This window comes from Cavia porcellus, unplaced genomic scaffold (genome assembly GCF_034190915.1).
Source record: "Cavia porcellus strain 051 isolate PalLab524CR breed Dunkin Hartley unplaced genomic scaffold, mCavPor4.1 scaffold_2, whole genome shotgun sequence".
Lineage (NCBI taxonomy): Eukaryota > Metazoa > Chordata > Mammalia > Rodentia > Caviidae > Cavia > Cavia porcellus.
In genome coordinates this window covers 113,161,536-113,186,579 of record NW_026947485.1, presented here as the reverse complement: position 1 = coordinate 113,186,579, position 25,044 = coordinate 113,161,536, and the positions used below count along the sequence as shown (strand labels likewise).

At 44.6% G+C, this 25,044-nt stretch overlaps 1 protein-coding gene and 1 long non-coding RNA gene across 2 annotated transcripts in view; one reads left to right on the top strand and one right to left on the bottom strand.

The window, feature by feature from the left end:
- Positions 1 to 750: 750 nt before the first annotated feature.
- Ereg (epiregulin) lies at positions 751 to 17,333 on the top strand. Its single transcript, XM_003479757.4, has 5 exons — positions 751 to 1,201; positions 10,659 to 10,745; positions 12,105 to 12,228; positions 12,695 to 12,844; positions 14,174 to 17,333. Exons 1-5 carry the CDS (start codon positions 1,150 to 1,152, stop codon positions 14,253 to 14,255), a joined length of 495 nt encoding a protein of 164 aa, XP_003479805.1. The 5' UTR covers positions 751 to 1,149; the 3' UTR covers positions 14,256 to 17,333.
- Positions 17,334 to 18,676: 1,343 nt separating this feature from the next.
- Positions 18,677 to 25,044, bottom strand: part of LOC134475259 (uncharacterized) — a 35,370-nt gene continuing 29,002 nt past the window's right edge. The window contains exon 3 of the long non-coding RNA XR_010046319.1: positions 18,677 to 24,890. This is a non-coding gene — a long non-coding RNA (uncharacterized LOC134475259). The remainder of the gene's footprint in view (positions 24,891 to 25,044) is intronic.

Genomic DNA, 25,044 nt, shown 5'->3' with positions numbered 1-25,044 from the left:
GCCCACTGCCCGGGCTCCTGCTCCTGTGTCCTCGTCTGCCCCACTGTTGTTGTCCTCCCTGGCTTACACAGGAGCGGACCAGAGGCCAGGGCCCCATCGAGGTTCCACGTGCAAAGCTTGGCCTCAGGAAGAGGCGAATGTGCACTGTCAAAGCCTGTGTTCCAAACGGGCCATTCTGATATTAAAGGGAGAGAAAAGCCCAGCAATGCCAATGATTTTAGTTTTTAAGAGCACTTACAAACAGCAGGTTAGAAGTTAATATCGGTCAGACTCCACTTTCTACCCTAATCTGACTGCTGAAATGAGCTTAGCCCCCGCAGCCCACAAGGGAAGGAGGCAGAAAGCCTTGGGACAGGGGGCAGCAAGGCCAGGCGGCACCCTGGGAGAGCTAATAAGCTAGGACACCTCGCATCTACGCGGGCCTCGGAACCATGATAGGGTCCACAGAGATCCGCGGGGATCTAAGCAAGCGCAGGTCTGGGCAGACCCTGGAAACGACCAGGCTGAGTAGCTCGCATGGTCCAGGGAGGGGACACAGGCGGGCCGGAGGGGAGAGGCGCTGGATGCCCGCTGGGAGCCGGGCTGCGTGTGTGCAGGACAGTGGACACTCGGGAGCCCCTCAAAACCTGCAGCTGATGGATTGCCAAGGGGGCTCTCAGGGACCCACACCCTGGACCTTCAAGCCAGGAGAGGACCCACGTAGAGACTCCGTCGCCTCGGCGACCGCCACCCACGGCTGCGGGCGATCTAGAGGCCGAAGCATTCTGTCCCCGCGCCCACCTCCTCCCGCTGAGGCCGCAGTGGAAAAGTTTGGGGAGGAGCCGCGAGCCAGGAGGACACGTTTGCATTCCTCAGCCGGTGCTCTCAGGTGCCTGGACAGGGAGGAGGACACCTGGACAGTCCCTGGCTGCCACTCCTCCCGGGGGCCGGGGTGATGAAACTCCGGACACTTTGCACCCGTCCCAGGTCCCTCCCCAGGCTTATAAAGGTTGTGGCGCTGAGCGCTGGGGATAACTTCCCCGGCAGGCCCGGCGTCAGAGAGACTCTGCCACCGCGTGGCCCCAGGCTCTGCACCGCAGCAACGCCGGCTTCTCCCGAGGCGTCCGGTCCGCTGGCGCCCAGCGTAGCTGGAGCTCCCACAGCCAGCAAATGGAGACGCTGCTTCCCGCGGGCCCGGCCCGGACGCTGCTGCTCTGCCTGGGTAAGCCTCTCGGTCCCCTCCGCGGGCCAGGCCACAGCATGGCCCTGGGCAAGTGCCCGAGACCTGCGCGGTCAGCACGCCCTTCCCGCGGGCAGGCTGGGGGCGCCAGGGGAGGAGGTGCCCGCGCCTCCGGGGCTGAAATAACCACTGACGTTTCCGTCCTGCTGCAAGAATATCGCTTCCTGCTGGCGAAATAAACTTGAACACTGTGGCTCTTTTCTTTTGATTATTTGCCAGACCTGGAAACCCTAATACCGGAGCGGGGCTGATGCTGGCTCTTGGTTGCTTCTCGGCAGGGTGGAGGGAGGTGACCTTTGTGAAGGAGCACGGTCCGGGCTCTCTGGTCCCCTGGCCCCCGCGAGTTTATTCCTGGGGTTTGCTAGGTAGGAGTACACTGGTCGAGGACCCTTCGGTATCTCTCTGGTCAGTGTTTCTAGTTCCTGGGGCTGCAGGAGCCAGGAGCTGTGCGCAAAGGTTTTCAAGTCGTTTGCACCAGGGAATCAATTCCCGGCGACCTCCTCCAGGAGCTGCTGCCAGCTGGGGTTCCCTGCAGGGGGCGGAGGGAACAGCTCCATCTCCCTGGGGGTGACCCTTGCTCTCAGGTCGTCTGCCGTGGCGCTCTCCCCACCCAGCCTCGCAGGGCTCCTCTGGCTTCTGCGAGGGCTCTGGGAAGGGCACCGCGGCCTGGGGATAACCTGGTCACCGCCCAGCAGGGCCGCGCTGTGTTTTTGTTGTCATGAAAGTGCTTAGCTCCTTTATTGCGTTACTTAATTACTGCTCACCGATTTCATCAGTGGCCCAGCCCGGTCCCAACTGCACTGGGTCAGTTTCTGTTTTCCCAGTCTGTTTGGATGTTTCTCTGCCACCAGTAAAACAATTCTTGCTGGTACTAGGCAGCAGTCTGTGCCTTCTTCCCTGGGGTGTGGGCCGTCACCCCCAATCAGTGGAAAAAGCCTGCTAGCTACTTTGATCTCACTAGGTAACCCAGGTTGGCATGGAATGTGGAGATGATCCTCCTGTCTCAGCCTTCCAGTGCTAGGATTACGCTTGTAAGCACCACACCCAGTTTATCCACTACTTCTGAAGGCACCTTTTCTCCTTGAACAACAATTAGGAATGCTTTCTCCAGCTCTGTCTTTCAAAAGGAAAACAAATTTATTTTGGATTTCAGCTTAAGTCTTATTATTACCTCTCGTGGATTTACATATATTTATAAAGGAAAAGGTCCACTTGTTCCTTGTTACATGCAGATTTAAACTGTCCCCGCTGCCACGTCATTTGATTGCTCATGCATTTGATAAATGTCCGATATGACTTGTCTTATTTTACAAATGAAGAAGCTGGGTCCTAAGCACCTAGGAGGAGGACTGGCAGACCAGGAGTTCTCACCTGGATTTATCAGCAGTTTTGGCTTCTGGCCTCCTGCGCAGGAATAAAAAGGGTGACATTCTGCACAGTAGAGCACATTTGCCTGAACAATCTCTACTTTTCAAGCTCAATTGTCCCTTTGAGCTTTGAGATCATTCCAGATCAGAGAGGACATTTTTATCTTGAGTTCAGGAGTTCTGTTAGGGAGATCTTAATCTAAACTCTGAGCCTGGAAGCTGCTCTGGGGTGATAGCTTCTGCACTGCCTATGCCAAATTCAAGACAAGGAAAGAAGGAAATAGACAGGCCTTCCTTCCCCAAGCTCTGAGGGGTACGAGCACAGGAACCTCTGGCTTTATGTCCAGGCTCCAGACCTTGAGAGTTTTGAGCTCTTGCAAGCTGAGCAAGTGAATTCAGACAGGCCTCAGCCCTCCGCATGGTTGCTCCATGTGGGCTGCCGGTCCAATGCTGTGTCTGCAGCCCAGGACGAGCAGGCAGCTTGTTGTCACCTCCACCCACTGTGCCAGGAAGGCATGGGCAGGAAGTTCAAGGTCAACCTTTAGGGATGTGTGAGGAGCCTGAGTGTTTGGGTGGGGGTAGCAGAAGGGAAGCAGCAGGTTCTACAGTGCGGGCTTACCCTGGGTGGTGCATGACTTGACAAGGGTTCCTCACCCTCCACACAGTGAGGCACTGACAAATGCAACTGTGCCCTCAACTTGTGCTGAAAAGTGATGACTTCTTCTCTCAGCTTCATAATTTTTATCAGCATGGCTCTGGGAGATGACTTTGATTATAAAACAATCATCAAAGCCAGTTGGTGAGGGGCTGGGGATTTAGCTCAGCGGCATAAGCACCTGCCTTGCAAGCAGGCGGTCGTGAGTTCAATCCTTGGTACCGATAAAAATGAAAAAGACAAAAAAAAAAAAAAAAAAAAAAAGCCAGTTGGTGAGGGCCACCCTTTCTATATCTCCCAAGGGTATGTTAAAGACAGTTGTCAAGGAGAAGTATCATTTTATTCCTTGGATCTTGTTTAATAATTGTAAATCAAACACAGCCTTGGTAAGGCAGCAGGTGGAACCTGGCAGCCCACCCCCACTGGCAGTGAGAAAGTAGCTTCACTCTCTCTAGGTAAGAAGTCGGTACTCATGGCATCACTTTGGAAAAACTGAAGTTGAATGTTTTGTAGCCATCATCTCTGTCTCCTGCTAGAAGATGCAGATGTCACATAAATGTTCTTTTCCAAGAGCTCATACATGGGCACCTGCCTGCGGTCCTCTGAGGGTCGGCTGTGTGGGCTGTGTGGTAACAGTGCTCTGTCCTCCCGGATGGGCCCACCAGTGACTGGGAGGTGCTGCCAGGCTGTGGGCAATTTGAGACCTGTGGAAAAGGCAGGAGGGAGACAGAGGCAGCGCTCTCTGGTGATGCCATTTATGGAAGACTGGGCATCTCCCAAGGTCAGGTAAAGGTTCAGTGGCATTCTAGGATAGAGCCATGATCTAATTACCTGAGGATCTCAGAATGATTTCATCTTTATCCAGAAAAAGGAATCTTTTATTAGAGTCTGTATTCTGTGGTTTACTGGCCTAATCTCTACCATGGGTGCATGTACGTATGTGTACCTGTGTGGGTATAGAGAAGAATGTGGAAGGCAGAGAGAGAAAAATGGGTCCTGACCTGAATGAATGATGGCAGACTATTGTTTCAGAAAGGAGAGGTGCCTCTGGTCATTGTTGTAGCTTGGCATAACTGACACCATCTTGAGCCAGAAGAGTGAAAAATTACTCAGGGTACAAGTCCCATGAGAAAAGCAGAATCAGCTGCATCCACAAGAGAGAAAAATTAATCTTCCCAATAAAGAAGCAGGATAATACAGGCATCAACCAAAATTAATGTAAGACTCTAGCTAGATTGTTTCCAACAGGATGTCTTTTTGTGGTTCTCTATTTTAAAAGCTCTGTAACTTTCTAGTTTTGGATCACTTGTTTGGGCTCTGAAAAGGAGTTCTGAGCTAGTGATCACTAAGCTCAGCTAATAAAATTCCAAATTTATCAGTTTGGCTGGTTGGATTCCAATATTGTACTTTAGTTGTCTGTCTGTCTCCCCTACCTCCAGCCCACCACACTCTCAGGTCTCTGGTTCCAGACACCCATAAACTTGATCCAGAGGTGTCAGTGAACTTCAGCATCAGAACCAGAGCTGGGCTTCTGTGCACGCTGTCTATGTAGGGTTTCTGAGCCCTGCCTGGGTGCTGGTTGCTGCTGCAGCCACCTGCTGTGCAAGTATCACCTCTGCCCACCACGTGTCAGTCGGTGACAGCCCCCCACCCCCTTGGTAAAAGAGACACCCCAGACACTACCCCACAGCCCCTGCTGCCTACATCACTCCTGACTCAGAATCACTAACCTAACTCAGTTTTTAAAATTGTCCTAACTTATTGCCACCCATAATCCTCAGCTTTAATATTAGTGCTTGAGTTACCAAGAAAAATAAAATAAGTAACATGAATGGTAAGTTGCATAAAAACAGAAAGCCAAGTCTAGTGGGGCTCAGATAAATGGTTTCTACCTGATAGACAAGAGAAGGTGCTCATCTAGGGTCCTGGATTTGTTAGCCAGTACCGCACACAACGGACACACATACACACGCATGTGCATGAATGCATCTCAGGTTGCTGATCATTGCACCAAGGATGCTGGTGGTTATTAGCGATTTTTCAGTCACGGTTGCTGGCCCATCCAAATAGCCTTATGACTCCATCTTCTGAGCTCTCACATGAAACTTTCTTTTCTCCTGTAAATCTTTCTTTTCTCTTGATTATTCCATCTGCTCTCTACTGCCTATTTGTCCAAATCCTGCTCTCTCACGCATCCTGTTTCGTGCTGGGCCATGTGAATCCTCCATGCTTCAGTTCCTTCCAGAGGCCTCAGCACCGCCCCCTTGCTCTGGCCCTCTGACCTGCATCCTGCGCACCATCAGTGCAAATGGGTGACCCAAGAGTACGCCACTCACCCTGGCCCTTAGTGGTTTCCTCCCTTCATGTCTTCATGCCTCGGTGCCCATGTGGTCCTGCCTGTGTCTTCCACTCACCACACTGTCCTGCTTGGTGCTTTGTGGTCAGTGCTAGCATGGTCTCTGCATTCTCCCCTTTCCACACCCCTCCTTTCCTGGTGCCTGCTCCTGGGGTCTTTGGAGGGCGAGGCAGGTCCCCTTTTCCTCCAGCTTTCCTCTGAACATCTTCTGCAGTGTCTTCCATATGGAAAAAGACTCAGTGGAGACTTAGCAGGGAAAGATCACTGGACACTTAGGAAAACCAGCCAAGCTGGCCTCCTTGTCCTTTCTGGTCAGCAGTGGTAAAGAAGCCCTTCTCTCCATGTGGGCCTGCTGCAGACCCCTGTGCACCCTCACCCCATGCACCCTGCTGAAGTCCTGCTCCCTGGAGTTCACCATACCTGTGTTCCACAAAGAGAAATCCCTCCCGACCTGTGAGTTGTGCTGTGTAAATTCTCTGAATGAGACATAGTGAGCTTGATATTTTTAAAAATGATCTTTTATGTCTTCACTTTTACCTCTTTTCATATGCTTACTGATTAAAATTTTATCTTTTGGAAAATTCATGTTTGGCAACAAACATCTATTGAACAAGTAGAACAGCCAATATGCTTCTTAAAATGGCATTAAATATTCTACGCTCCTGGCTGCAACAAGACCACTATGAGGGGAAAAAAAAAGTAAAAGGCCAATGCTTACGTTCAAAGCTATTGCTTGGTGAGGTTTTCCTTTGGAGCAGCAGTGGTGGATGGAAAGTCTTGGTTTGGAGACCCAGGGAAAAAGCAAGAACCAAGGGGGTGAAATACAAAATATTATTTTAATAAAGCCCTTCCATGTCAAAGTGTCTTGAGGAAAAAATATTTCCAACAGAATTAAAGATCTGCTCTAGACAGAGATAAATTGCAGCTTGTAGCAGAGTTGTGCCCCATCTTCAGAACCCTTTCCGGATCCCCAGTTTAATAGAAAGTGTGGGCACACATGCTCTTGCCTTGTGGAAGCACTACGGTTGTAGCTGAGGTAAGCCCTTTACATCTGTCTATGTTTTAGGTAAAATAGGTGGTTCTCATATTTTGACTCCTTGCTTTGAATAGCACTAAAATATGAGAGGACTTGGAAGTGTGGCTTAGAAATGACTACCCAAATCAGAGAATATAAGCTAATGCATATAAATTCAAAAACTGCTTGTCAAGGAAGACCTGATGGCTGTCTTTTAAAACTTAAAATGAATAAAAAAACTTCTTTGCAACCTTGTGACCTCGTTTTTCATCTCAAAGGGTTACAGTCAGTGTTTACACTTAGTTTCAATAAAGTTGACAATAAATATACTACAGGAGTAGAAGGATTGTTGGTGCCAGACAAGGTTGCTTTTCTATACATTTATAAATATATATTTTTCTCTAGTTAGTGGGCTGCTACTAGAAAGTACTGGTAATAGAGCTTTGCAATATCTGATTAGATATTGCAAGATTTTTTTTTAAAGCAAGAGGAAATAAGACTATTTAACAGAGAAATTTAATTTAAAACAATCCCTCCAAAATGGTGAGATTTCATACATATGCATATATATACATACATATATATGTAATATATATATATATATATAACATATATCTCTTAAAGTGCACAGGCTCTAGCAAACACAGGATGTCACAGACAAACCCTAATTTTATGGCTGCTGAGGAAGAATGTGAGAAAGTAACAGTCCCTGAGTGGATGGCATGGGACCACAGCAAAAGCTTGAACAAAGTGGATTTTGGTAGCTGTTTGGGCTGAGCAAGTCCTATGGTTCATGGTGAGCTTGCTGTTCTGGTCTAAATAGTCAAAAGTTATAATTGGGAAATTAAGTGTATACCTTTGATTTTATAACATCTTCTTTTCCTGGGTCATTTTTATTTGCTTGATTGCTTTCCAGAAAAGCCACTGGATCTCTGAGAATTTTAGTTGAACACAGTTTGTTATCCTTACATTTGGTTTTTCAAGTAGTTCTGACTGATCTTGTGTGGTGATCTTCCTGCCTCAGCCTCAGTCTCCTGGTCACCCCAGCTCAAGGGTTGACCTAGGCTGGCAAGAACTGGGACAGAGGTCATAGCACAGGGACACTGGGAAGCCACCGTGCTGAAGCAGGAAAGTTGTGCTTTTGGACACACAATTTAAACCAAGTTTGCTCTTGGCTACGTTTAGGATGCAGCCATGGTGATCACACACTTTAACACGAGAAGTGTATTTGGAATTAGTGACAATTTCACCTGTGAATTACCCTGCTACTGCACTGACGCAGCAAGTCTCACAGAAACTATCCTGAGCAGTGGACTGTGTCCAGGGCAGGTCACAAGTCAGGGAAGCCTAGTTTCCACCGGGGCACACCCTAGGCTGAGCATTCTTTCCTTAACAAAGACACACAGCGCACCTGTTGCCTGAGTAACTGGAACAAAGTCTGTGACCTTGGAATCACTAACAGCTAAAAAGAGAGAAGAAAGGCAGGGGAAAGACCAAGAAGAATCACCCGAGGACAAACAGCACTGATCCCTAGTCATCACAGACGGCTGCCAGCAGCTCCTAGCAGACCAGCTGCTTGGCTTCCTGCAAAGCAGAGATTTGAAACCTGCTTGAAGAGTGTGCTTTTTCCCACTGCTGTCTCCTACAGGGAGATTCCAGGACAAGTGTCTCCCCTGTGGGAGAACCCCAGAGGGACAGAGTTGTGGTTCAAGGATAAAAAAGGGAGCAACTAGAAGTCCAGGGCAGACCTAGGAGACCAAGGTAAAGGTCTCCTCAAATCCTAAAGGTCATGTGGAAGATGGTTTTCATCTGTTTAACTGCCAATCAAATCTAAGTGCTAGTTTTCTAGAAATCATTTAGGAAACGTCTTTGGATGTGGCCTGTAAAAGCTATTGAAACAGGATTTATAATGTAGAGGAAACTTGGAGGAGGTGAAAAATAGTTCTCCACCTTTCAAGGCAACAGTATTTTCAAATAATTGAAAGAGTAGTGGTTCTATATTAGATTTTCAACATTTCTCTTCTGTGGTCACTAGATAAATGATATCACATCAAATATTTAACTTATGTGTATGGGGTTTGTTCCTGCTAATAAGGATCTCACAGGGTTATTGTGTCAAGTTTGAGACACGAAAATACAAACTAGGGTGGTGATGATGGTAATGTAACTTTAGGAGCCAAAGAATGAACAGTTTCTTTAATAAATATAAGTCTCCTGTGATAAAGAAAATTAAATTAAAATCCATGCTTCCCATAAATTAAATCTTCCTTTAAAAAGACCAATTTAACGAGATTTCTAAACCACTTTCCATGCACCATTAGAGGGCAGCATACCCACTTCTTGCTAAAGCAGGAGGCCAGGCTTTGCCTGGGGGAGAGGTCAGACATGAAACTCTCCTATCAGGTGTTCAGAAACACATCCTTTCATTTTACATTCCCCAGTGCTTTGTAATGTAGAGCAAACTGAGTTTTGGAGACGTTAACCAATGTGTTCAAAATTAGACCACTTGAGCTTCCTCACACAATGGCTGCTCCCGCCTGCCCTCCTGCCCACCATGGGGGTAAATAGGCAGCTGCCTTTGTTTCCCTCTCTCCCTCTCTGCTTCTGTGTGACCCTCACTGAGTCTCATCACCACCTTCAGCTCTTATAGGTGGCCCATTTAGCAACACTGACACCTGGGGGAGTCATTTCAACATTTCCTGCTCATTCTTCCTAGGTCAAATGGGCGTCAGATAGACTTCCCCAGAGAGAGGTACGCACAGGATGAAATGAGATGGTGCAGATCAAGGGACAGGCACCCTGGCAGGCACACAGGGCAGGTTCAGGAAATGGCAAGTTGCTGCCTCTTCCTCCTCCCTGCCTGGGAGTGATGAACACCTGCCCCTCCTGGAGACTGAGCAGAGGGCTTGAAGCTGGAGACCTGCACATGAGTACACAAGGCTGAGGGCCTTTACTAACACGTGTGGGTGAATGACTCTTCTTACTGTGCTCTCTGTGCACTTTGGGCACTTTGGTGTCTGTTTCCAGTGTTGATGTTTTCACTGGCAACACATGTAAAGGCTAATTCAGACTCTTCCTGGGGCACGGAAAGCAGGGCCGGGGCATGGTGGGATGCAGCTAATGTGCATCCTGCCCGAGTCACATGAGCTGGAGAGCTGGCCCTGTATGTACAGGGTTCCAACACGTTTAAAAATTGTGTCCCTACCAAATACGTTTGGATGCTTGGGGTCATGGTTCCCTAAAAATAGACTCTAACAAGTATCCCCGTGACAACCCCATTATATCAAGGATTGTAAGTCCCTAGAGATGAGTTACAGTGTCCAGGAAGACGTGCTTGTGCATGACTATAGACACAACTGAGCCATTTTATGTAAGTAACTTGAGCATTGTAGGTTTTAACATCTAAGGTAAGAAGGGAAAACTGTCCTGACTGACCCCAGATTGTGTTGTATTAACAAGTCTATTTTCACGTGGAACACAATCTGAAGTGTGACAGGCACTTCTCAAACAACTGAAGCTTTCCTGGCTAGCTGTCAACATAAGTGGAGCCTACTTCTTATTTGAAGTCCGCGATAGGTCTGTAACTGAGCATTACCCCAAGCATATCATGGAGCAAAGCAGTGAGGATTCCTTGGTGAGCTCTGGAAATAGGGCTGCAGCACCATATCTTTTAAAAAGTTACTGTGAAGTTTTTAGAACAGGTGAAATCTGTGACTGAATACAATGCCACCACTTTTCCCCTTAGACAGAAAAACTGGGGGTTCACTGATTTCCAGTTATATGCACATTTTCATGAATTATTTTCTTTTATGGTTTTTATGAATTAGATCCTTAAAAAAATGAAATAATTCTGTAAGTAATGCAGTTGGGTTTCTTTCTTTATTATTCTTTCTTTTTTGGGGATATAGGGATTGAACTGATGACCTTGTACTTACCAGGCAAGCACTTGAACTGCTGAGCTAAAGCTTCAGTCCTGCAGTTGGATACTGATCAAAGGTTTTTTCCTTGAAAGATGAATTATATATTTGGTTTTCCTTCACACTTAGGTTTTCATCTGTTACACTCAGTTCTCAGCACGACTGTGATTCCGTCCTGCATCCCAGGAGAGTCTGACAGTAACTGCACAGCTTTAGGTAAGGTTTTCATCTCCACCCTGCACCCAGGGGACACAGTTCCACAAAATGGCAGTAGAGATATGGGATCATGAGAAAAGGAGGTATTAGCTGCTGAGTTAATATTTTAAGCTACTAATTAACTAGGATTCTGGGAAGATTACGAAAGAAAATAACTAGTGGGAAGCGGGTGGAGGTTAGACATCTAATCAGTTATAAAAATTTAGAAAAATGGGGCATAAAGAAAACCGCATTTTGCCACAAAACCATCCTTTAAGGACACACTGAAAGAATGAATCCCAAGGAGAATAGGGAGATGGAAATTTTATGTGCAGCAGTGTGTGTGTGTGTGTGTGTGTGTGTGTGTGTGTGTGTATCTGTCAGAAGACAAATTGTGCCCCTTCTAATCACAGTGTATATGCACAGAGTATTTCATGTGTGACAAATGCCATGTTAAGGTGTGAGATAAAAAAATGAATTGTGCACAGTCCTCCCCTTGAAGGACTTCAGACTCCAGCTGTGCACCAACGCAGCTGCACTGTCTTTAGTATGAGCTATTGAGTCAGGGTAAGCATGCAGAAAACAGCTCTGTCCTGCACAGTACCCTTTCTCTCTTGCCTGTTACCCTCAGGCCCTGGTAGTTTCCTTCCACCACTCTTTTCTCCTTGTTTTGGTTACTGGGGCCAGATTATTACACTCAAGTTCCTTTAAACAATAATTTCATAAGCATTCTTTGCTTTCCAGTAACTAAAATATTTAACATGTATTTTACTTGCAGGTTGCAAGGCTGCTTCTAATAAGACACCTGGAGGCATTTCCAGCTTGAAGCTTGTGTAGGTCTTATTCAGGTCTCCATGTAAGAAATGTTGGGAGACTTTGATTTCTTGGAGGATAGACTAAGCAATTTGGAAATACCTACCATAACAAGACTTACTCCTGTGATAGAATTAACCTCTTTCAAAATTATTAATGGTTCCAGTTTGCTATCAGGAGTAAAAAAAAAAAAAAAAAAAAAAAAACAACAACTTAGAATTTCTCTGAGATGTGAAAAACAGACTGATTTTATTTAGAAACACAAATAATCCCTGCTGTGGATATGTGTGTGTGCTAAACTGACCCATTCTGCTCTGAAAATCCATTGGAGAATGAAGGCCTTGAGTGTCGCTGTGTTCTGTGTAGTTTGTCTGTTGGATTCCTTAGGGTTTAGGGGTTTGTTTCTCAGTCTGCGTGGTGTGATGCTGCTGTGACCCACTGGTGTCTGGCGTGTGCTGTGGGAGGTGCTCAGTGCCTTCTGCTGGGATAAGGTGATGAATGTCCCTCCCCAGAGCCCAAGCTTGCAGCAGAACACATTTGATTCTTAACTTTCCATTCCCTTCACAGTCCAGATGGAAGACAACCCACGTGTGGCTCAAGTGTCAATCACGAAGTGTGCCTCAGACATGCAGGGCTACTGTCTGCATGGGCAGTGCATCTACCTGGTGGACATGAGTGAGAATTATTGCCGGTGAGATTCAAAAGCAGACTGGGTGATGCCCACATTCTTCTCTCCTTTTCATGTCTTGGGGTCACTCTATATTTCCTTGGACTGTTGAAGGGGGGCAGAATGGGGGTCCCCAGGTGTGCCTCTCACAAGCTGTTCTACTCTAATCTCATCACTGGGTTTCTCTGTCCACCTCTGTTTAAGAGTTGGTTCCACTGATTCAGGCAAAAAGCACTTCAGGCCGACAAAACTTCCAACACTCTGGGTGAAAGTGTTGTGGTGACTCCACGGCTTAGCCAAGAGCTCTGCGGTGGATATACATTGATTGAAGCTAGCCTAAGCCTAAGGTCAATCTTTGAACTCAGCCTTACGCCTTGTAATAGGTTGTGTTGGTTTCTTGCATTACAGTGTGAAGTTAAACTTGCAAAACTAATCATAATCATGGTTTCTTCATAAAATGATTCATTTTCTTCCTGTGTTTCGTTTTTAGATGTGATGTGGGTTACACTGGTGTCCGATGTGAACACTTCTTCTTAACCGTCCACCAACCTTTGAGCAAAGAATACGTAGCCCTCACTGTAATTCTTGTCATCTTGGTTTTTGTCATCATTGTTGGTTCCATATACTATTTCTGCAGATGGTAAGCTACCGGCATTGTGTGTGTGTGTATGTATGAATGTATGCGTGTGTGTGATGTGGAACTGGAAACTGAACCTGGGGCCTTTGCATTGAACTACCCACTCAATCCTTTTTTGGTTTTTTAGTTTTTATTTTGACACAGGGTCTCACTAAGCGGCTAGATGCCCAAGTTGGGATCGAACTTCCTAAACTCCTCTCTTAACCTCTCAAGTGCTAGGATTTCAGGCATACAGCACCCCTCCAGGCTAAGCCAGTGGGTTTTTAAAAAAACTCTTCTTTTACAAATTACTTTACATAATACAGATCCATAAACTGGATAAAATGTGAACATAGCAATGTGGGAGTACCATACAATCTGAACTTATGATATTCGCAATGATTTCAGCTGCAGACAATCTAAATTTCATTTTATTATTATCTCTGCTACTTATTACCTATGTGATTTCCTGAAAGTCAGTCATGGAAAATGAGTTTGTTCCTCTATAAAATACAGGCAAAAATTCTTACACACAGAACAAGATACTATACACGTATACACATGTAAGATGGGTGTCGCTGTTGAGCAATATTTGTACTTATTTGGTCAAATGTTTCTTTCATAAAGTACAGCTTTGTAATTAATCATTAAGAAGTTCTCCATTTTAAAATTGAAGAGAGGGTTGTAGAAATGAGTTTTCAAGCAGTTATAAAACTTAAGTGGCTCAGGTCTAAAACAGTTTAATTCCATCCTCCTGCACAGAAGACAGTTGGGAAAAGCAGGGCTGGGGCCAGGCATCTGTCATAGGTTAGCTCCATGCCACAGGGACCCCGTGATTAAGCAGCTGCCTTGGGAATGGCTCTGCCTTAAGTCCCTCTCATTTTGAAGCTGGTATGAATTATTCGGTGAATTTTTTGCCCTCTAATAGTAGTAAAGGCCTGAAAGTGTCCTGCTTTGTGACAATGAAATTTCTTTTGTCCATGTGTGATTCTAAATATCCATCACATAGTAATGCTTTCTGAGTTAGTTATAATCCCAGACTAAATATTATTAGGAGCAAAAGGAGTCAGGTAGAAGGGGAAGAAGGGGGAGAGAAGGGGACATGCCCTCGTGGAGTTTCTCAGCACTCAGAGTCCTGTTGGGCCTTCCAGAAGGACTGGTACTGTGTTTTCCATTTCCACTCAGAACAGCTTGACGCTAACCTTGTGCTTATAGAGTTCCCTTTTACCACATGGTGCACAGCACACTACAACTGTACCTTAGGGGTCCGTCCGTCGGTCTCTTGGTTGAACGTGCTTTCTTCTTGCTGCTGCTAATTGCAGTGCTAACAGTTTCATTTCTGAATATTTTCAGGTACAAAAATCAGAAAAGAAAAGAGTCGAAGAAGGAGTATGAAAGAGTAACCTCGGCAGAGCTGGCATTGCCCCAAGTCTGAGGGCTTCTCCAGCTGGGGCCGGGCCAGCGCACCCAGGGCCCTGGTTCACCTTCCTCTCCCTATTTTATTAATAATATTTATATTGGGTCATGTGTTAGGTCAACAGCGGTATATTTTTAATATACTTAGAAAATTTTTTTTTAATTTTTGTCTTGTTTTTGACAGACCATACAGTGCTCAGGGCTGTGCCAGTGAGTTACAGGCTTCTGTGAATCTAAACTGTGGTCAGATCAACTGAACACACAGTGTTTTCCTCCTCCTCTGATCGGTGGCCCATGTTGTGGTCCAATACCCTGCCAACACTGGCACTTCTGTGTTATGCAGTAAAACTCATCTGTTAAGAGTACGATAAACAGATACAGGTCAGGTGCCACCCGTCACACCCCTGAAGGAAACCCAGCCAAGAAGAATGACCCTTCACCCTGACCGAGTCATGTGGAGGGGAGGAGAGATGGTCCCCAGGCCACCCACAATGCCTGCAGACCCTCACAGTCACCCACCTAGCAGACTCCTCACTGGTGTGGGGTGGGCATTTTCATGTCAGTTCCTGTCAATCCTGGTTGCACTGGAGTGGAAATGAAGTAAGCATTGCTGCAAGTGTGGGCATTTTTTGGCTTGTGTGACATCCACAGTTGAAACAGTACATGGGGTTCCTTTGTTAGAGTATTTATTTTCATAAAGAGTTTGCTAAGGAACTTTAAGATTAAATCAGAGTCTAAAATTTGAAGGATTTTAAAAAATGCAATGTGACAGTACTTTCAGATATTGTCATAAGATAAACTTACTTCATTTCTATCCAAGAAAAATTTTAACTTACAAATATCTCATTAAGTAGCTTCTTCTAAAGCCAAAATCTATATTTTTAGCATATATCCTGACATAGACAGTGGGGAAAAGGAGGGAAAACAAATAATAGTGTGTGTTTCTAAGCGAGAAGCTCATTCAAAATCTTCTGAACATTCAGACTTAGCCACACCTTCCTTTGGAGGCAGATATGAGAGCTGGTCCTTTCTCCTGTTTATTTTATGGAAGAGGCTGAGTTTTGTCACCAACTCTGTTCTCAGTGAATGCGTGGGTCAGTCCCCACTCCACAAAGTCCACTGAGCTGCCCCTGGACGCCGGGCGGGGAGGCTTAGCTATTTCTACTCCCTTTTTTGGCCATGAGCTGCAGCTGTCCCTCAGGTGCCAGGTACAAGGCTTGGGTCCCAAAGGCGCCCTGCTTGACACAGCCAGTACATTCCTTCGCATTCAAGGGCTCTCAGCTAAGCTGCTGAGGCTGCAGCTGGAGAAACAGGCAGAAATGTACATATCTACCTCCTTACGCTCAGGCGGGTGCCAGCCATCACAGAACTACAGTTATTCATCACTCGGTTAACTGATACATAAAACTTAAAGACATGATAAGGGGAAATAAAATAAAATTCAGTGAGCCCTTAAAGTATATTTATTTCTCACTTCATGTAGCTGAAGTCAAATATGTCACACAAGGACCTATTTTAAATCCTCTAAGGAGACATTGACATCTACTGAATTTACAGGACGCCTGCCTATTTTCAGAGATCTTGGCTGCTTCGAAAAAAATTTATTGGCAAATAGCTACAGTTATAAGCAGTTTATTGTAAGCGTTTCAGTATTGCTATATTGACCTATTTTCAACATCATTCTTTACATACTTGCATCAGGTAAAATAAATTACCTTATGCAAGTCATTTAGGATATTCTTATTTTTACTTAAAAATGCTGTTGATACACAACTGTAGTCCCAGCACTCAGGAGGCTGAGGCAGGAGGATTGCAAGTTTGAGGCCAGTCTGGACTACACAGCAAGACCCTGTCTCACGAGAAGTGCGAAAAACTAACTCCTGAATTTAATGTTTATAAGTGCATATTAAATAATGAAAAATTATGAAAAAAATTATGACCCAAATTTCACGTTTTGGTGAAAATAAGTAAAAAATGATTGTTTTAGGAAGGGAAAGGCAAAGTAAAAAAAAAATGATCACCATCAGTTCATGTTTCCTATAGATAATGAAAATATTTTGGCCCATATTTAGTCTGTCTTTATCATTTTACAGATTCCTTGTTGAAACAGTGCATCGGGTTCCTTTGTTAGAGTATTTTCTGTCACACATGCATATGTGTCAAAGATGATGTAATGGCCAATACAATCTCAAATGCAAAAATACATAATTTGTCATCTCCCATTAAAGCTATTCAATAACCCCGTAGCCACACTATATAATCAAGGCCATTGCAGTTATAACTGGTGCTAAGTAGAGATTTATTTATGGCTTGTCTTAGGCACCGGTCCACAGTAGAGCACTGCTTTTCACTACCTGCTTTCCCTCTCGTCTCTCTGGCAGGAGCCACAGCAGTAACAGAAGTGGTGATTGGTGTGATTTTGTCTTAAATTGTTGCTTTTGAATCCTGGGCAAAACAGGCAGCTAAATTTAACTGCCATCAGGTATTAAGTCAATTTTTACATAAATGACAGTGTCTTATATCTGTTTAATTCAATAATACAATTAAAACCAGGTTTGTCTTTGCTTCAGTTTCTACTCTATCTTATAGAACTTCGGGAAAAAGTATTGGATTGCTGACCAGTGTTTTCTATTTTGTTTTTACTCTTAGTAGAGAAAGGAGAATATATGCACTTTCTGAGTATGCAGGGTTTTCACTAAGGAAATGTGATGTCTAAAACAGATGTGTTCCTCAAGTCTGATAGAATGAAATGTAACACAGTGTATTTTGCTCTTATAATACCACGTTTGCACTCTGTAACTGCACGTTGAAGTCTAAAGAGCCATTTGAATATACAGTTTCTATTAAAGACGCTATGGAACATAAAGTCGCATTGTGTGCAGTTTAACATAACTTATCTGATTATGAATTTTATCTGAGTACTGAATTGTATCAATTTGTTTATTTTCAATATCAACTTTGGTAATTGTGTACCTTAAGATATTGAAGGAGAATATAGATAATTTATAAGATGTTATTAACTTTTATTTATTTTTGTTTGGAACTGGCAAAAAATACAATTGTGAAATAAAAATGCATTAAACACCATGCATAAAAATCTGCACCAGCAATACAGTCTCTTTCTTCTCTTTTTAAGGAAATTTTTCATACATTTTCCCACCACAATGTGTTAAAGGGCGTAGAAATGCAATGTGCATTTGGCCAGAAAAGTGTGACATAGAGGGGTCACATTTCATGACCACACAGTGGTAAATTTCTTGAGTCACACTACTTAAAAATTCTAAGGCTAAGCCCCTTTGATAATGCATATAGATATAGTTTCCAAAGACTGGATACTGTGCTGAAAGGTAGATTTTGAAGAAATGCATCCACCAGAATCACAACTCCCTGTGCCGGCTGCAAGCTTTGGCTTCCTTCCATTTCAGAGCAGAGATCCTGATCCCCAAGCCTCCATCGCAGCATCAATGGCTTCCCAGATGTCCTGCTTCTGCAAAATACAGAGTCCTTTTCCTCTTGGCCTAGTGCCTGCTAAGTAGGCCTTTCCCACTGAGCCTGGTGCCAGCCGGGTCCATAGAGTACATGTCCTACCCCTTAAGTACTTGTCCTTAACCCCTGCTTCCCCTCTGCAGTCTGCACATAGTACAGGAGCCCTGGCAGTGACCATGTCACAGGGAGCTTGAGGGATTAGTTGCCACAAGTGAGACCCCAATCCCACTACACTGTGGGGGGAGTCAGTCTCAGACTCAGTTAGCATTTCCCTGGGAGAAGCAGAAATTCTCATAAAGCAGGAGTCTTGGATTCTATTCCACAGAACCACCAGACTCATTCAGCTAAAATACTAAGAACCTGGCAGTGCAGAGAAAGACTAAAACACTTTTTCTCCTGGCTGCCAGGCTACTCTGCTCACTGGGTTTTTTATTCTACACTTTTGGAAGATTCTTCCTCAGCATCTCATCTACATCCATGGTCTGGTCAACACTAAAGACCAGGATCAGGACTTTGCAAATGTTCTCTGTGAGCCACTTCTGACTTGGTGCAGCTCAGCCCAGGTCTTTACTTGGTGTCTGTGTAATGCTCACTCCCAGCCTAGAAATTTCCCCTGAGTTCCAGTTGTCTAAATTCCCTTTCCTCACTGCCATCCCCATGCTGTCACAAGACATCCATTGGGAACGTGCCCAGCAGCTGACTTTCCCCGTGAGCACTTGGCCCAGTGTTCCCATCTCAACTACATTCAACTCCACCTTTCCTGGATCTCAAGCCCCAAGCCTGTTGTGGCCCTCTGGAAAGTGCTTAGTGAGTCGTCTTCAGGTGATTTTAGAAAGGAATGAATCTCAACTGACAATGATGGCACAAATGGTTGTTTTCAGACTAGGTAGAGGGGAAAAAATTCCAAGAAATCAGAATATCACAATGTTCAAAAGATGAGATTATAGACACCAATTTTGATTCACTCTAGACTATATTTTTCCCCACATGACCATAAAACACTATAAAAATAAGACATCTCATTCCATTGTAACACGAATGCATTCAAAAGAGACATAAAATGCAGATCTCTTGGAAATAATCTATTTGGTCAGCAATTTATTTAACTACTCAGCATACAAAGCCAAACCAAGGTGGATCAGACACTGAGGTTAATATTTAAATTAATGTACTTGCATTACAGTAAAAGACATTGCATGAACTTTCCTCAGAATATGCTCCTTCACTTCAAGTACATGTGACACGTTGTTCTTATCATCTTCTGAAGCAGTTCTGGAAGTTTCTCTGGTGAGAATCTTGATGAAGTGTGACAAAAATTATACTGAGCTCTGCTGCTGAGTGTTGTGTCCTTATCTATCTTATTCACTGAACCTGGCACCCTGTGATCCTTGATTTTTCCCTAAATCAAAATCACCTGGAAAATTCATCATTTTGAAGTGATTCAGGACATCATGGTGGCCGTAACAGCACAGCTAAAGACACTCACAAGAGGGGACGTCCAGCATCACTGCAGGAAGTGACAAGGATGATAGGATACATGCATTTGAAGTGAGGAGGAGGATTTTGAGGGAAATGAATGGCAACATCTCTTTCATTATAATGATGTTTTTGAAATTTGAACATTTGCTATAGTCTCTGAGTACCACATTGCTCCATTCTACTTATCTGAATTTTAGAGAAATATTTGGGAAAATGTTCCACAGATCTCCAAGGAGGGTGCAGTATAATATATATAGTAAGAAAATACCTACAGCTTAAATTGATTTCATGCAGTTTGCATGAGTGGATAAATTATATGCCAAGCAAATAGAAGTCCTATGACTAGAAGAGGGTTCACGATAATAAAATCAGTGAATAGCAATCATGCTAACCAATCCCCTGTCAGCTTTGTCATTTCTGTAGGAATGGTAGGCTTGGAATCAAGGAAATATGTGTCACATTCCTCTCATCCAGTTACTAACCAGGCCCAACCCTGCTAGGCTTCAAGATCAGACAGGACGGACACATTTAGGGTCAGGTTGTAGATGAATGTTACCTTCCAGTTGCTATCAAGAGATGTTCATGCTTTTAAAATTAATGACTAGTTTGTGAATCAGTCAGTGAATGTCAATGAAAGAATTTTTATACCTAGTAATTTTCAGGAGGTGTGAAGTAAACGAACAGTGGGAAATGTATTTAGAGGAAGAATTTAAAAGGAATAGTTTTTTTTTTTTTTTTTTTTTTTTTTTTTTTTTTAAGAACAAAATACTTTGGTAAGTAGAGTTTCTTTCTTTATTCCTTTTCTTTTTCTGTTGATGCTGGGGATGGAATTCAGGGTGCTGGCCACGCTAAGCAAGTGCACTGCTGCTGAACCACATCCCTCAGTTTCTGAATTTTTAAGGAAAAGACAACAGTTCTGATTTAATCAAGAAGAAATCCATTGGGATTTTCTATGAAGATTCCATAGAATTAAAGTAGAAGCAAAAGAACAGGATAGTTTCCATGACTCTGAGGGGCAGCCTGCAGAATCTAGTGTGCAGACACTCGGGCAAGTTTTACTCCATGGCTGCCTGGGTGCTAGGAAGACAGCATGTCATTGCCTCGCTGGGGACAGGAGCTCATCCCTCAGCCAAGGCAGGGCTCTTCAGCTGAGCAAAGCATAAACCTTAATGCAGCAGTAACAGAAATCTCATACAACTGGTGTGTTGGAAAAACTGAACTGGAATTATTTGAAGAGACAGATGGAGAGAAAGATAGGAGGCCAAGTGGCCAACTGATGAAGTGTTGATGCATAGCCTGGGAGTGAGCTGAGGCAAGCCAGACTAGGGTTACATCTGGAAGAACAGAGAGCAGCAGAAGAGCTGTAGACAGAACAGAGGAAAATCTGTGGCTTAGAAATACTGGATATGGAAATGACCAAAGGCAAAATTGGAAAGAATTCAGCTTAGGAAAGGAGGAGATTAATTATGTTAAATCAGATAACAGTCTGACTCATCACATAAAGAACACATTTAGTATGAGTATCTCAAAACTATGCACTGTTTATAATTCAGGAAACACTTGCACATGTAATAATTTTCATTTATATGCAAACTCTGAGAAAGAAGACAGAAATTAATAATTATTATCCACAAAAAGCACAGAGCCCAGGGCAGCTCAGTGCAGGGTATGTGTTAAGCATGTACAAGGGCCTGGCCCTGGCCCAACCATTAAAGTAAAGCAAAATGGGAAAGGAGAAGAGGGTCTCCATGAAGGCTATGATTGGCCGAGTCATAGAATTCGTACCCTATCCTTGGTGTCCTGTGGCCCAAGCCCCCGCTGGCAGCGGCTTCCCAGCGAAGAGTCTGGGCGGCAGGTCCATACTAGATCTGTCATGATGGGAACCCCATCATGGAGACAGCGCTGAACCCAGAGAAGCATTTTTACTTAAACAGTTTTGAGGAGGAAGGAGAGAGGAAATATTTGAAAGGCAAAGCAAACCAACCAACTAACCAACACAGTGATTGAGTCTGAGGAAATGTCTTTAGCTAAGGAATTGGCAAAAGTGAAAGAGGTATTAAAGACAGAAGAAATGCTTAAATATTTCATTACTTCACTGAAGCATTCAAATATTTATTGAGGGTTTACTATGTGTTGTTTTGTACTATATTTTACAATGTCATGCACAAGCCAGGAAAACTATAGATTTATATTTTACTGAGAGAAGAAAGAAAATAAATGCTACTTCTAATAAAAGTCACACATACTTATATAGGGCTTACTATTGGTTATTAAACTTCTTGCCTCTGACTTGATGAGTCTTTATATTAGGATACATTACTACTTTAGTAGGTGTGCTTCTCAGATAAAGGAAAACATGACACTCTATGATTTAAGGGATGTCATAGCTCTGGTGGCCAGGGTGGCATCTCTGTGGAGGTCATTTAGGAGTGAAGACACAGACCAGAGTCAGACTGGCCATGCAGATGGATGAAGTCAAAGGGTTCCTGGACTGGAGTAGCATGGGGGTCCAGTATGCAGAGGACAAGAAAACCCATGCAGGGTGTAGCATGTGTACTCCTGAGAAGTCAGCAGCAGGAGGGGATAGAGGGGTGTGGGCTTCACTAGGGCCTCTGCCTTTTATTAAAAATGCAATTACAGTGAGTCCCTAACTTACAAACATTAGAGATGTGAGCATTCACAGATACAAGTGAAGCTTCACACTACAGTCACAGATACCAATAAGTTGGCGAAGTAGTGTCTGCTGGTGTCATCACAGCTGTGCTGCTGTGTGCTCCCTGAACAGTGTGATCCTATACAGGGGTGCAGTGCCCCATCAGAGCCCAGGATGTCTGGAAGCTGGAGGAAAGCAGTGGTGCTGTGGAGGGAACTGCGTGGAAACAGAAAGCTATCGTGTGTTTGTGTCAAAGGTGCAAAACACTTGCCTCATCAGACTTATGAATGAAGCCAACTTACAGTGGTTCTCCTGGAAGAGAATTCATTCACACACCTGAAACTCCCTGGAGAAGTTACCTGCAGGTCAGGAATAGGGGATAACATGATTTGTATTTAACGGACCATAGCCCAAGACTGCAGAAAACAGATCAAAAGGGTGAGACACAGTAATTGTTCAACTGAGTCCCAGGGGCCAAAGCACAGATGGTGGTGGTGGAAGTGCGGGAGAGAAGGGCTGACTTTGATGCTTATCTAATGTATGCCTTAAATCAGCAGGCCTCACTGCTGGCTATATGTGGGAAGACAACAAGTAAAATATGACATGAAATTCAGGAGAAAGAAAACTATCCATGATTTACAAAAACAGTCAACAGTCTTTGTACGAAAGCAACCTGAAAAACAAAACAAAACAAAACAGAATATGGAAACCTCAGGAAAAGGGAAAATATCTTTGATTTTGAAGGATGGAAGAGTGTTTTTAGTAGATGGAGGCGGGCACCACATTGCCCCGCACTGAAGGAGGGGTGGCAACTGCATTTTTAAGTCATCTAGAGCCTCCCCTTTCCTCTGTGATCTTTTCTGTGTCATCAAGAGCTGTCATAAAGCAGGACGAGTGTCAGGGAGGACTAGGCCTCTGGGTTTCCCTTTCAAGCATCTCAGGTGACTGAGACTGGCTCTCACCTGCATTTCAGGAAGGGGACCCAGTGAGTCAGTTGCTTACATAAGCCCAGGTCACAGTGGGGAATGTGGCTGTGGGAATCTAAATAAGGCCCTTATCAGTGGGCAGGTCTCTGCATACCTGGGCTGGGCTATGACAGAAAGCTGAACTAAAGGACACAGGAACCCAGGCTATATTGAAACCACAGCCCTCCAGCACATGCCTGGTCCCAGGCCTCTGGCTAGAGCCACAGAATTTAGAATCGTGAGTAGAAATCTTCGGGTTAATGGACAACAATCTTAGCTGATTTTTCAGAGGTAGCAATTTGCTGTCCTTGACAGGAGACCTGCAAAGCCTTCCAATAAAGGGCTGCAGAGTGATGCCATTCCTGTCTCTGCAGTTTTAAGTCTTTGAAGACATCCATGAATGTCTTCAGCTCTTCCGTCATACTGGGGCCCCAAGACTTTGCATGCTTGACATGTGTTTATTTTCTGTCACATCAGTATTCAGTAGAAAAGTTCAACATTTACTACCAATGTGGTCACGGTGATCATTCCTCACAGGGAGCAATCAAAGTTGGGGTGAAGCCCCAAGTCAAGAAATCATTTCTAGGTCTGGACCTACATGTCTGCAGCCTGGCCTAATCGCTATGTATTTATTTTCATCACTATGAATGGGTCAATCCTCATCCTGTCATTAGTCACAGGTTAAATGGAAGGGGCTTTGAAGTTGCCTGGGTAAAGGGGTTCAGGAGCAGGACTGGGATCAGCCATGGCTGGGGACCTTGGCCATGCTGTTGGGCCTGTACCCTGGTGTCAGGCTTTTTGGCCTCCACCTCCTGTCTTTACAGCACCTCTGCAATGTGGGGTTGCTCCATGCACTGACACAGAGTCAGTGATGGCTACGTGTGCAATGGGAAGACCGGCAGCAGGCAGAGACTGGGGGTCTGAGGAGAGCTAGCTATCTGCTGTTACTACTTCATTTGAACCATGTCTTCACATCTAGTGCTTATTTGGGAGAAACTGCAAGTTTAAACAATGTTTCCAAATCTCTCCCAGTTACTCCTAAATTACACCTGGCAGGATGGCATTTTCTCTCTCATCAGTAAACCAACTGTGCGTTGTAGTTCTGGTTTCTGATGAATTTGCATCCCTGTCCTAGTTACTTCTCTTGTTTCTGAGACAAAATACCCACTACTCACAAGTTAAAGGAAGATAGGTTTAATTTTGCTCACAGTTTGTAGAGGTTTCAGTCTGTAGTTGGCTGGCTCTGAGTCGTGGTGTCATGGCAAAGGGAATCCCAGAGGAGAAACAGTCCATAGCAGGTAGGCAGGAAGCAGCAAGTAAGGGTCTTGCCTTCTGCCTTCTGTCTCTTCTCCTCATGTTTTGTCAAGGCTCCAGGTCTATTGACTGGTGCCACTCGCACCTGGGATGGAGCTTCCCATTACCCGTACCCAGGACAATGCCAGACCAATCAGTAGACTACTAATTCAGTTATTATACCCTTACTTCACATTTACACACCCTACACCCAGCTCCCCTGAAAACACCCCTCACCCCTCACCATGAGAGCAAGAAGCTTTTGGGGTCCATCTAGATAGAAGCTGTAAGAGATGTGTTGTCATGTTTTGTTTTGAAGTGAGTATCATGGCAGTCCTGTCCAGTGAGTTTGAATTTAAGGGATTCTCCGTCATTCTTACCAGCCAAGTCCTCAGTTGAAGATTTCACCTCCCAATCAGACACGAAGACAGTAGCTTCACCAGGTGTCTCCACACAGCAGTGGGCTCAGGTCACCAGAACCTCACTCTGGTGCTTATAGATCTGTCTTTCTCCATCACCACATGGCACCTTGACTGCCTGGGTGTCTTGAAAACCATCCTGCTTTCCATAAATAGAGCCAGGCCAGAGTCCTCAGCACCCAGCTCAATCATGGCCAGAGGGACCAGTGGAAGGGAGGAGAGCTGGTCCCTCCATGTGGAGAGCCCATGGCGGCTGCGCTGAGGATTGACCACCTGCTCCTGAAGCTGTTGGGTGACTTCTTTCTTGAGGAACTGATTGGTGTGTGCATTTTGCCACAAAACTCTTCAGAGATTATGTCCTTGAGAAGGGCAAAAGCAGAGGTGGGAGAGGGATGGGGAGAGAAAGAATAAGAAGGTCAATATTGATTATCTTTGTAGTATAGAGACATGAATTTTGTAGTCATTGACGTAATTTACAAATTTCTACAACATCCATGTTTACAGTAATGGAAG

Coding starts and splice junctions, on each gene's coding strand:
- Ereg (XM_003479757.4), top strand. CDS start 1,150: ATGGAGACGCTGCTTCCCGCGGGCCCGGCCCGGACGCTGCTGCTCTGC. Junction 12,229..12,694: donor ATGAGTGAGAATTATTGCCG/GTGAGATTCAAA, acceptor TTTCGTTTTTAG/ATGTGATGTGGGTTACACTG. Junction 12,845..14,173: donor ATATACTATTTCTGCAGATG/GTAAGCTACCGG, acceptor GAATATTTTCAG/GTACAAAAATCAGAAAAGAA.